The 13,328-nt window shown below is 39.2% G+C and overlaps 2 protein-coding genes across 2 annotated transcripts in view; one reads left to right on the top strand and one right to left on the bottom strand.

Annotated features, from left to right (window-relative positions):
• Positions 1-10,102, bottom strand: part of C3G (C3G guanyl-nucleotide exchange factor) — a 310,905-nt gene extending 300,803 nt beyond the window's left edge. Inside the window, exon 1 of the mRNA XM_025303550.1 lies at positions 9,964-10,102. Coding sequence (XP_025159335.1) covers positions 9,964-9,997 — 34 coding nt within the window. The 5' untranslated portion in view covers positions 9,998-10,102. The remainder of the gene's footprint in view (positions 1-9,963) is intronic.
• A 376-nt stretch (positions 10,103-10,478) lies between these two features.
• On the top strand, positions 10,479-12,451 carry LOC105190349 (leucine-rich repeat-containing protein 57). Its single transcript, XM_011153062.3, has one exon. It carries the CDS (start codon positions 11,094-11,096, stop codon positions 11,808-11,810), a length of 717 nt encoding a protein of 238 aa, XP_011151364.1. The 5' UTR covers positions 10,479-11,093; the 3' UTR covers positions 11,811-12,451.
• Positions 12,452-13,328: the final 877 nt, after the last annotated feature.

The following is a 13,328-nucleotide window of genomic DNA, read 5'->3' as shown; positions in this document are numbered from 1 at the left end:
TTTAATTTAAATTTGTTTTGATACTTTAAAATGATGTGTGTTTATATATATGTACGTATATACAATACATTTTTTACTTCGTGTATCAAGTTAATTTAGCAAGTTAATTAATTAGTGTATGGTTAATAGGACGCAATAAGTTGTTTCATATAATTTAATAGTTGGCTTAATGTTATTTCGTTTAACATCATAATTTTTAGATTTCACTTACCGATATTAAACGAATGAAAATTATATTCATATATCTAAGTGAAATTATCAATATAAATTATATAATATCCCCAAACAAGATCTCAAGTGACACTGATATCGAGAATATTAAATGTTTCTAAACGAGAAAATATTCATCCATCCGCCTATCTCGAAAAACACATCTGAGTGCAACGAAACTTAGTTCTTGTATATTTTAATCAACATCAGTTACAATCTCGAAAATTTCGCGATACAAAGTATCTTGTTTTCGAAATATGTTCGACCGTCGATCAAATTTAGCGGAATAATTCACTCAGAGACTGCGAGCCGGGCAAGCCTATACCTTTAAGAGGCAACAACCGCAACAACGAGCGCACTACGATTGTAGTCGCCAACGAATCAACTCGAATTAAACGCAATTACGCGTGAAGCATATGACGTGGGGTAGTCGGTCAGTTGTTACTAGTTATCCGACAAATTGATCAAACTGCCTTTACTTAAGCATCTCCGTTCGTCACGTGTCCCTTCGAGGTCGAACGTATCAGCTCTGATAAGCAGCACCTGTTACGCGGAGCATTATCAAAATCAAATCGACAGGGACTATAAACAAATCTGACGTTCGCCCGGATTCTAGCTAGCGGAGGAACGGAAATCCCGTATGTGACGCGCAAGCTCGATATGAAAAAGATGGATTTTTTCCGATATGTTTAATCCCTCTTCAGCGTTACATGCACAGACGATATATCGAAAAAAAAAGAGGAAAAACATAGGAAGCAAGAATGAAACAGTGCATCAGCTTGATCTGTCGGCATAGCCAGCAGTAAATCTAAACTACGGGTACACATGCACGACGTTTACCATACAATAGTACGTTGTATTTGTCGAAATAAACTCGTGTGTGTGCGCGTATGTAGAAATTAAACTTTTATTTAAATTTAAATTCATGCGGTATCGCGTTCCAGAAATATTACTTTTTACTTTTAATGCTTTTCATACTCATAACACAAAATACACGCTTAGAGTTACATCAAGAAGGAAATATTTTATTTCAAAATAACTAGATATGTGTTTTATATTTTTAGAATACGATACCGCATGAATTTTAAAGTTTAATCTCTGGTTGTAAAATCTCTCGACAAACGCGACGTACTATCGTGAACATCGCGCATTTATTCGTAATTTAGATGATTGTTGCCATGATACAGAGAGAAATAATTATACTTATCAATAATTATATTTATAAATCTCGTGCTGTCCTTAAAGTATGGGATGTCCTGCTAGGTTCTAGTAAGCCACATGAGTGATAAATAGTAAATTTATTATACATTAACTTTTTCCGAATATTTTTCATGTTCCAAATTAACACTCAAAAATCACGCTAGATCATAAAATATATATAAATATATAATTTAAAATATTAATCTTGTAATTGATATGTACAGGATGGGCCTGAAATGAAGTGTTACAACTTAATATCTCTAAAACGGCTAGATGGATTTTAATGCTTTTAGATTCGGTCTTCTCGGCTGGATGTATCCTTTCACGTGGACTCATTTTCATTTTCCGCAATCATCCCGTTGCGGCGTGGAAGATACCAACTTCGTTTTTTTAAATGGCATACGTCGCGTTTGTCGAGAGATTTTACAACCAGAGATTAAACTTTGAAATTCATGCAGTATCGTATTCTAAAAATATAAAACACATATCTAGTTATTTTGAAATAAAATATTTCCTTCTTGATGTAACTCTAAGCGTGTATTTTGTGTTATGAGTATGAAAAGCATTAAAAGTAAAAAGTAATATTTCTGGAACGCGATACCGCATGAATTTAAATTGGCATCTTTAAAACATTTTAATATTAGTAGGTTAGGTAATATTAGTAGGTTGAAAGAGAAGTTATTCGAAACATTTTTTTTCTAAAATCATTAATTTCCGTGTTAAAATCAATTTAAAACTTCTCAAGGCGCGAAAGATAATCTAACAGATTCACTCACCGATTTTCATTTTATTTACTACTCAATGATCGAATTACAATTACTATTACAAACGAAAATTGAGAATGTAAAAAGTATTTCACATAAATTCGGTAGAAATGACTGGGGACAAAATACTAAAAGAATCAGATTTTGCGTGATTTATTTTAATAAATGTTCAAAATGCATACCATGTACTTCTAAGCACTTAAATATTCTTTCGAGATTGCGCACACTTGAGAGCGTAATAGAAGGCGTAATCGATACGCAGGCAGCTCGAATTCGTTCCTTCATTTTTTCTTTGGTAGTAGGGACTGTGTCAAATAAGTGTCCTTTACATACTTCCAGAAAAAGAAATCTAAAGGTATTGGATCAGATAAGCGAGGTAGCTACTAAATAGGTCCACCACGTCCAACCCATCGTTGACCAAACATTTCGTTCAGCAACGTGCGTAATTCTAGCAAAATGTGGCGGTGCTTCATTTAGTTGGAACCACATATCACGTCGAATACACAGTGGAACATTCTCTAATAGTATGTGAAGCTCGTTACTTAAAAAATTACAATAAGATTGATTTGTTACTGTGGCTTCAAAAATATATAGCCCGATGATGAAGTCTCTGACAATATCACACTAAACATTTAACAACCAGCGATGTTGAAATAGCATAATACGCATCCAATGTGGATTATCCTAGGACCGCATTTCGGCAATTATAGAACCAGTAGTATAGAGTCTCTCTCTAGTCGATAAAAAGTCATACTCGTATGATTTTTTTTAATGTCATAACATTGTCGGAAGATGTTACTTGCTTCGCGATAGTTGTTTCGGCATTCACCAAGAACTAACAGCATATTAACCCTTAGCGCTCCGTTGGCTCCGCTACGGAGATATCTATCATTTGTTTCGTAATTCCGGTGGCTCCGCTGTGGAGACATTCTGTATTAATTCTGTATTAACATCAATATACCTCCTGTTATTGCTTTTTAAGAAAATCGCTTAAGTGGTAGCAGAAACTGTACTTTTTGGAGAATGAAAACATATATTATCAATTCATACATTTCCTATAAAACTATACAACACAACAAAAATGAGAAACTACTGATACATTTAAAATATTAAAAACTTTTAGTCGATCAACTAGTAGGAAATTTTCGGCAAGACAGAACAAGAGCTTCTATTTCAATTTCTGAGACCAGGTTAAACGGAAAACTTCACATAGTGAAAAGAGGTGAAAAGAGAGACTGTGTTGTGTGCCCCAAAAGAAAGGAAAAGGGTAGAAGACGTCGTGACAAACAAGTGATTACTGTGACACTTGCCCAAGTAAACTCAGATTGCACATGAGAGACTGTTTTCAAAGATATCATATTATGGTGAATCACAAAATTTAAAATTTATGTTTTATTTACAAGAGGAAAAAGTATATTTATAAAATAAATAGAAACAAATACGTTTACAAGCACTTATAATTTTTTATATTCAAAATTAAACTCCATTTTCCCAGACGCTCCGCTGCAAGTTGTTAGTAGATAGTGGTAAAAAAACGCGAGGAGTGCAAAGGATTAACTTCTGTATCAAACTATGCCGTATCTTCTACCGAGCATTCGCGCATGAATAGAACAATTTCCACATTTTCCCCGAATTTATATGAAACATTGTTTACACTCTCAACCTTGGTCTGTAGTAGACGGATTCGATCATTGGGTAATAAACAGAATGAAAATTTATGAATGAATCCATTAGATGTGACCGTTTAGAGTTTCGCGCCTTGAAAAGTTTTGAATTGGTTCTAGTACAGAAATTAATGATTTTAGAAAACAATTTTTTGAATAAAAGTGACTTTTCTTTTAACCTAGAACCCACTAATATTAAAATTTTTTGGAAGTGCTATTTAAAAAAATGAATTTGGTGTTTTCCACGCCGCAAGGGGTTGATTGCAGAAAATGGAAATGAGTTCACGTGAAAGGATACATCGAGTCGAGAAGACCGAATCTGAAAGTATTAAAATCCATTAAGCCCTTTTAGAAATATTGAGCTCTAACATTTTATTTGGCCCACTCTGTGTATATATTTTTCTCTGAATTTTCATTTAATATCCAAATATTTCGATTTATTGACATTTATTAACATAAGGAGCGTCAGAATGATGTATAATTAGTTCCTTGAGAGATCATTACGACATCCCATTTCTTATTTCAAAGATTTGTGATCTCAATTTCTATTTCAAAGAATAGATCTCACGATCGACATTTTTTGTATATTTTTCTTGGCTTTTGTAACCTGTTATTGATCTCGCATCTATAGAACTATTAATTTATTTAATATTACTTTTATATTACATTTATGTATAATAAATTACAAATGTAATATTATATTTATAATATTGTTGTTATATATATATGATTATTTATATTTTATTTAATATTATTTTTGTATCATTAACATTGTATTATGTACATGTATGTTTGTTGCTCGGCAAATTAACGTTCAAAAATTACACTCAATTACTGAAAGTAATAAACAATTAAAAATATAATTAATCTTATTTCCTGTAATTAATGCTCTTTCATTCTATGTCCGAATATTTCTATCTACTAAAATTTTCCAAACTTTAAATAACCGAGTCTCGTATCGCAATGACAACGAAAGATCTCGGCATTAGAAAAATGATGTTGAGAATGAATCAGATCGGCGAAAGGCCGCAGTCATTGTCGCGCAAGAGAAAGAACGGATAACAACAAAACGAGAAACGTATGAGACGGGAAATATTCGAGCGCATTCAAAAAAAAGGAACATCAATGGAGAAAAGGGAGAAGAAAAGAGGAAAAGAGAGAAGAAAGAAAGGAAGGGAGGGAAGAAAGAGAGAGAGAGACAGAGAGGGAGGGAGGGAGGGAGGGAGGGAGGGAGAGAGAGGGAGGTGGGGGAAAGAGAGAGAGAGGGAGGGAGGGAGGGAGGGAGGGGGAGGGAGGGAGGGAGGGAGGGAGGGAGAGAGCGAGAGAGAGAGAGAGAGAGAGAGAGAGAGAGAGAGAGAGAGAGAGAGAGAGAGAGAGAGAGAGAGAGAGAGAGAGAGAGAGAGAGATCGCAATCACTACGAAAATACGGTCGTCCTCGGTCAGCATAGCTGTACGGTAGGGTAGGTCTTTGTTCGGAGGGTGCGAGTTGCTGGACAGAAATCTCGTGACACAGCCAGCTGTTCGAATCACGATACAGGACCCGCCTCGACGCGTACATGGTTTATTGACATTCGCCTTTTTTGCTCGTACTATTACCGTCGGTGAATTTTCCTTCCAAAAGACGCGAGAGAGAGAGAGAGAGGGGGGAGGGGAGAGAGAGAGAGAGAGAGAGAGAGAGAGAGAGAGAGAGAGAGAGAGAGAGAGAGAGAGAGAGAGAGAGAGAGAGAGAGAGATGACGATATAGAAGAAGGTTAAGGATGACGATAGAAAATTTCAATAGATCGGACGTAGAATGAAAGAATAATAATTACATAAGTTAAGATAAATTATATTTTAAATTGTTTGTTACCTTAAATAATTGAGTGTAACTTTTGAACATTAATTTGCTACACAACAAACACACATTAATAATACAAAAATAATGTTAAATATAAAATATGAATAGTAATGTAAATATAATACTATAAATAACAGCACAACCATAAATATATATCGGTGCCAAATCTTTCTGGTTTAGTCAACTAAGTTTTTCGTCGAATAAAATTAATACAAAATTGTTCATATTAATTTTTACGAATCTTTTATGAGTCGATAGATTTTTCACAAGTTTTTATAATTCTTCCCAATTTTTTATAACTTTAATTTCTACAAATTTAACAGATTTTTATTATCATTCTTACATGTGTAATCTTCCGATTGTGATATCTCGATAAATGTGTTTACGATTACAAGCATCACGTTCGGATACTTTTAGTTTAGACAATGCTTCCGTGATACAGATTATTATATTTGATTGTTATATTTGACGAATTAATGCTCAAAAGTCACGCTCAGTTACTAAAAATGTGACACTGCTTAAAATATAACTATATCTTATCATTTTATCATATCATATATGCCATCCGCGAATATTTCGATTTAATAACATTCCACGTTAACAGTGTTTTTCCCCCCTAAAAAATATTTCCGAACAACATATTTTTCAAAACATTCGTGGAAAGGTAAATCGCATATATATCATATTTTTGCGTTGATTCAAAAGTTTTCCCACAAATACTAAACAAGTGTTGATATGAACAAAACATTTTCTTCCAATAACGCATATTATTCAAATAGAAATATATTAAAAAACAAAATGTATATTCCATTTATTGAACAAAAACTCTCAATAAACTTAAACTTAATATAAATTCACACATCGACAATAACATAATAATTCTTATAATTATCAGGTTGGCAACAAAGTCATGTCGTTTTTCACAGATAGATGGCTTTACTTGTCATTAAACACAACTTCACTCCAAATCCTTTAACCATTATATCATTTGACAGCTGACATTTCAAGCTTTCTTAAAAAAAAGTGCATTATTCGGTAAAGAATTGTTTATCTGACATTGAGTTAAAAATAGAAAATTAAAACGAGCATTTCCGTCATATTTTACTTTTTTACTTCCAAACAGAGAAGAACACTGTGCAAACCTATCAAAAGTTATGTGCTCTGTATAGGAATCCTTAACAGAATGCCAATATCAGTGTTGGTTTGCTTATTTTTGTTCAAGAGATTTTTCTGTGAAAGACGCACCACGGTTAGGCCGGCCAATTCAGGTCGATGACGACAAAATAAAAGCATTGCTTGAATCCAACCGCCATTATACGACACGGAAGATTGCTGAGAAGTTAAACGTATCATATACGAACATTGAGAACCCTTTGAAATAACTTGGATACATCAACAAACTCGATGTTTAGGTTACACACGAGCTCATTAAATTTACCTCAGCAGACGCATCAATATCAGCGATTCTCTCCTGAAACGTGAGCAAAACGATCCGTTTTTTAAATGAACGTTAACTGGCGATGAAAAATGGATTGTTTAAATGTGAAACAAAAAAGATCGCGGAGCAAATGCGATAAGCCACTTTTTCACAAAGCACTTCTAAAGCAGGCACTCATCAAAGGAAAATTTTGCTATCTGTTTGGTGGGATTATGAATTGCTTAAACGTAATCAAACGATTGATTCGGAAATGTACTGTCGGCGAAAGCGTCCAGGTGAATCGTAAAGGTGTTGTCTTTCACCATGACAACGCTAGACCATATCGTTGGTCATCCGCCAGAAATCGTTGCAGCTTGAGTGGAATATAGAATGAGATACCACACCCACCATATTCGCCTGATCTTGCACCATCCATTTATTACCATTTATTTCATTCCTTGGAAAATTCCTTGAAGGGAAAAAAAATTCGTTTCTGATGAAGATATGAAACGGTACTTGAATCAATTTTTCGCCGATAAGGACCAGAAGTTCTATGAGGCCGGAATCATGAAGCTACCAAATAGATGGCAAAAAGATATTGAATTAAAGGGACGATATATTACAGAATAAATTTTTGCTTTGTATGAAAAAATCGCTTTTCATTTACAAGGAATGAAAGCATGACTTTCTTGCTTGGCAGATCGTGTTGGTGCATTAAAAACAAAAGCGTATCAATCGTTCGTTGTGTATATATCGAGGGCATTGCCCTCGCATTTGGCATTGACCAGATTTTCACTCGGGTATTTTGAAAGATCGGCCTTCCTTCTTTCGCGAAATGTCGCTCCGTTTTCCGAGCGCTCACGATTCCGCAAATAAAGGGTGGCGCGTTCTCGCCTGCTTCCGAAAACAATCCGGTCACACCCCTCGGAATAACATAACACTATCTTGCCAGAAGTGAGATTCATTTATCCGCGTAAGCGCCGCCCTTCCATATCCTTTTAAAAGAATATCGCGTTCGGCTATTTCTCGTCATGACTGAATGAAATCGTGCTTTAGAGGGGAAATTGCTAATTATCGGCACCCGATTGGGTTCGTCGATTGTTCGAGGCTTGCTGAATATCCAACAATTCCTAAGCCAGTTTCTCCGCTCTTTCTCCCCATCTATCTCCGTGTGATAAACGGAGTTTATCCGCGAAACAACGTTCAGTCATCAGCGTTGGATTGATGGACCGAAACTGCCGATACGCTCCTGCCGGAGTATCCTCCGATGTGCCTTAGTCTTTCGACCGATTATATCCTGCTACGAATGGAACCACGGCAAATTGCAAAAAACTCTCCAGGATCAAAGGATCGCCGAATCCCGAGTCGTCGGCTACCACCGGTGAGCCCTCGGCACTCGATGCCAACATATATTCCTCCATGAGACTTGGTGAGATAATAGATAAGAAACTAGCTCCCTTCATAGACTACCCTGTACACGTAGAGACAGATGCAGCGCATCGCGAGCTCCGCAGGTGATGGCGCAAACTAAAATACGGCCGCGGATATCACAATCGACCCGCTGGACAACTTCGGAGCTCTCAGTTTAGCGCTCTTCGGCGACTGTTCGAGCCCTAAGAGCTTATTTATCTTGCATTAAAAATTCGAAATAGACAACTCCGACGACGTTTCTTATTTAAAAATTTTCACAATTGAAACTATGCATCGTAATATCTCCGTTTCTAGGATACGTAGAGCAAACATAAAAACACTTTCATCACATAATTCGACCCCAAGCTATCGATTAAGCTCACTGGCGGATTCTAAGGGCGGATTTTAGGGTTAAACCCCGCCCCTCCCCCCGCCCTTCCAAATTAAAAGAAATCAGTCTTGTTAGATCCGTTTAAAAAATTTAGGCAAAATGATACAGGCCGGTTAATCAAATTCTTATGTCTGGGATTCACTGCATCCAAACTGTCCGATTTCTGACATATACAATATACAATGTCCGCTGTTGTTTGCTGAGAGTCTATTAATAATTATAAAAAACTTCAAAGCTACAGCATTATTGTATTTACAATTTTATTAAACCCCCTCCCTCATTACCGACGTCAGGATCCGGTAGTAATTAAGCCTAATGCGAAATCAATCCATTCAGCTGAGTTATTGATAATCCGATAATCAGGCGATACTTCCAACTAGACGCGTCGCACATAAATACGCGGTCCGCCTGGCGCGAGACATGGCCGTGTCTCCTGATCCAAATTTGTCGTTCATCGTCGATATCAGGAACATCTTGATACACTGATATCAACAATCAACAGACGCGAGGAATGGCATCTGTTGATTGTCTCGGACTTTCGCAGATACAGATACAACACTGGACGAATTACATGTCGCGTCAGCAGGATCCGTGAGTAGAACGCGCGAAGGCTTCGCATACGATACACATATGCTTTTGACGTTTCGCATCCGGCCGCGAACATCGGCGCGCCAGCGCGACGGCGATGCTCGTGAGATGCACCGGTCGAGCCCAAAGCGTCGGACAAGGACCCGTCCGGTTGCGGCGCGCCGCGAAATGACAGCGTCCGATAACAGCGCTCGGTGCTCGGCGCCGGCTCGACGTGAGCCATCAATCGTCAACGAAACAATCGCGGTCCGCCGCGAAGAAGAGGACACGCTCTGCTCTCATCTTAGCGTGTACGCGCCCTCCCGCTCTGTCTCGCTCACGCGACGCGGCGAGAGCGGCTCTCTCTCTCTCTCTCTCTCTCTCTCTCTCTCTCTCTCTCTCTCTCTCTCTCTCTTACTCTCTCTTTCTCTCTCTCCGTCTCGCTCTTCGACGCGTCAATCGTCAACGCGAAGGCATCAGAGGCCTGGGCTCTCTCCACTTACCTGCGTGCTTCTCCGTCTTCGGCGTGGAAGCCATCGTTGCCCGGTGTGTGTAGTCGCGTGCCGCGATCCCACTATCTCACCATTTCCGCGCACCGTCGCATCGTGGAGCACGCACTGGGGGCTGTTGCGACGTTTTCAGTCTGATGTAAACCCGACGCGCACCGCTACATCTTCGTTGCTCGGCCATTTTTCGGGCTGGCGAGTGCACGAGCCGCCATCGGTCGGCCGAGCCGCGAAGCGCGGCGGCGGCCGCTATGGCGGACGCGCTGTCAATCGCGTGACATTTCACTCGGTTCCGCCGCGTCCGCCGGTATCAACGACGGGACGAACGAGGGCTGTCCGCGCGTCCGCGCCGCGTGCACACGTCTTCGCGTGAGGAAGCGAGAGAACGCTGCTTAAGTGTGACGCGCGCGCGCGCGCGCGCGAGTGCGAGTGCGTGTGAGTTTCGCTGGTGATACGCGCTGCGTGCTGCGAGTTGCGAGCTGCGACGAGCAACGCGACCGATCAAGACTCGTCGCGGTGACGATTTCGCGCTGCGATCATCGACGCTGCTGCGAACGCGCCCGACCCCGACCCCGAGCCCGAGCCGAGCCGAGCAGACACCGCGCGCCGGTATAGCCCCGCGCAAAAGTTGCCGCGCGCCGACGGCGTATAGTCCGCCGCAAAAGTCGCCGCGGCGAATTGGCGCGGCCCGCCGAGCGCTTTGAATTATAAGTTTGTTTTCTAGTTTGCAGAAGTGTCCAACTTGCACCGGTTCATTTCTTCTGTTTCTCCCGATCTCAAAATCTCACCTGTGTATTTATTCTTTCCTTTTAAGTCGCACAAGTGAAGTTGAGCTATAAGGAAAACTAGTTGAGCGACAAAAAGTAGACTTTACGTAAGCGCGACTCAACTTGGTCGCGCGGGTACTTTTGATTGGCTCGCTGAGACGCGGGCTATCGGTGAAGTAACACGGAAGAGGCAAGGCACAAGTAAATAGAATCCTCAGCCGGATAAGGAGCAGGCTGCGATAAGCAAGCTTCAGTCTTCGCTCTTCGTAGTACGCTGGGATTTCTCACGGTGGAGTCATCTCCCGGTCATTTCACAAACGTCGCTCTCCCGTGAAGGAACACGATAGTCTACTACATAACATGGGCAACTCCGGCTTGAAGCAGCACTATGAGACCGCGAAGAAGACCGGCACACTAAAGCTGTCGCAGCGGAAGTTGGACGAGTTCCCGCAGAACCTCTGTGCTTTGGCGCCATTGCTGCGCACCTTGGACCTGTCGGAGAACAAGTTCTTCGCGCTGCCGAACGACATCGGTGATTTCACGCTGCTGAAGCAGCTGAATCTCAGTCATAACCGATTGACCGGTCTGCCCGGCTCGCTGGGGGCGCTCGTGAAACTCGAAGGTCTGAACTGCGCCGCGAATCAGATCGGCTCGATCCCGTCGTCGCTCTCGAGGCTGAGCCACCTGAAGCAAGTCAATCTGTCCGACAATCAGATCTCCGAGTTCCCGCTCATGTTCTGCGACCTGCGCCACCTGGACGTACTGGACCTGTCGAAGAATCGGCTTACCATCGTACCGGACGCCGCCGCCGGTCTGCATGTGACTGAGCTAAATCTCAATCAAAACCAGATCACGACCATCTCCGAGAGACTGGCGAAATGCCCACGCCTAAAGACGCTACGATTGGAGGAGAACTGCCTGCAACTGAGCTCAATTCCCTTGAGGATCCTCCAGGACTCCAAGGTCTCGGTGATGGCGCTCGAGGGCAATCTTTTCGAGATGAAGCAGTTCGCGAATCTGGACGGTTATGATACCTACATGGAGCGCTACACCGCGGTCAAAAAGAAAATGTTTTAAAGGACGATTTTGCCACTGTGCTTGTTTACAGTGATCGTTTGATATACGTACCAAACAGTAAACAGATTCTAGAAAATTATCTCGATTTCGACGATGCATATGAAAACGGCCAAATATCAAGGTAATATGATATGCACCAGATACATGTTTTAAACAAATTTGATATATCACTGTGATTGCACACATCGTCAGAATGGAGGTGATTTGATATAAAATTATAGGCTGATACGTTTATTAAACGACCGGTATAACAAAACCAATTAGATAGAAGATAGAAAAACTCGAAGGTGGAAATGCATATTTATATTATGCCTTTACATTTTGCGGGCTTGTTTATATCGATTTGGAGTTTCCGACTGATCGAGTTCTCAAATCTTCAAAAGGTTATACAGCGAAAAATAAAATTTTATATCCTAGAAGCTCCGCGCTAACTTTTATGTGAAAGTAATTCATCCGTTGTATAATGCTTGTTGACAAATTATAAATTTTAATTAAATGACATTTCTTTACATTTATATTTATATTTGTTATTTCGATTTTAAATTCGATGTAAAAACAACATAAAGCACACATGAGGGTAGTTAAAATAACTTGTAAGAAACACTGAAACACTTTCATTTATGTGATATGTATATAAAACTTGGCATATTTTAACGCAATTCTTAATTTAATTCTAGCTTAATTTAACATATTACATACGTAAAATTACATTATTAATTACATGTACGGTGAAATACTTTAATCGTACTTGGTTAAAACAACAAACAAATATACGAATACCGATTAATATTTTTATTTCATCATTTTATTTCATCAAGTAACATACGATGAATAAAGTGCTTTTACTTAAACCATAAAGTGAATTTTTTGGAGTATAAAATTAATGTTTTACTTTTTACTGTATAACATGTAAAATGTTTGAACTACAACTTAGAGTCTATTGTTTGTTTCACATATCGAGATAATATCAGTTGAGAAAAATGTTATTATGTTCAATTTATTTGTTTTACAAATGTTTCACGAGGATCCGAATGTTAAGGGAATATCCGAATGGATAATGAATTCTAAAAGTATCGATGACGTAGAGACCATTGTTTAACCCTTTAAGTCACGCAATTAAGTAAGTAGTCGAATTCTCACAAAAATCATGATTCTATACGTTTTTAAGGTCGTTGAGTTCGAATCTGCCATCAGAATTTCGAAAAAATACGATCCAAGATGAAAGACGCAATATGGCGACTTGAAAGGATATTTAGTTGACGAATTCGTACAGAAATTATTATTCGCATTTTTGGGGTCGCTGAGTTCTAAATCACTTGATATTTCGACAGATTCCATCATTTGCTCATATGAAAACAATAGTAATTTATCCAACAATTTTCACTTAAGAATTATTATCAATAGAACCTTGTAAGATACGAAGACGAATATTACGATAAATATACAAAACATATCTAGAAATAAGACTGCCAATGCTGATAGGTCAATGTCGGATTTGTATTGTAACACAATCGTCTG

Source organism: Harpegnathos saltator, unplaced genomic scaffold, assembly GCF_003227715.2.
Source record: "Harpegnathos saltator strain DR-91 unplaced genomic scaffold, Hsal_v8.6 scaffold556, whole genome shotgun sequence".
Classification (NCBI taxonomy): domain Eukaryota; kingdom Metazoa; phylum Arthropoda; class Insecta; order Hymenoptera; family Formicidae; genus Harpegnathos; species Harpegnathos saltator.
This window is presented reverse-complemented; position numbering and strand designations above follow the sequence as displayed.

What these genes read in the sequence shown, in the direction of transcription:
- LOC105190349 (XM_011153062.3), top strand. Translation starts at nt 11,094, where the DNA reads ATGGGCAACTCCGGCTTGAAGCAGCACTATGAGACCGCGAAGAAGACC.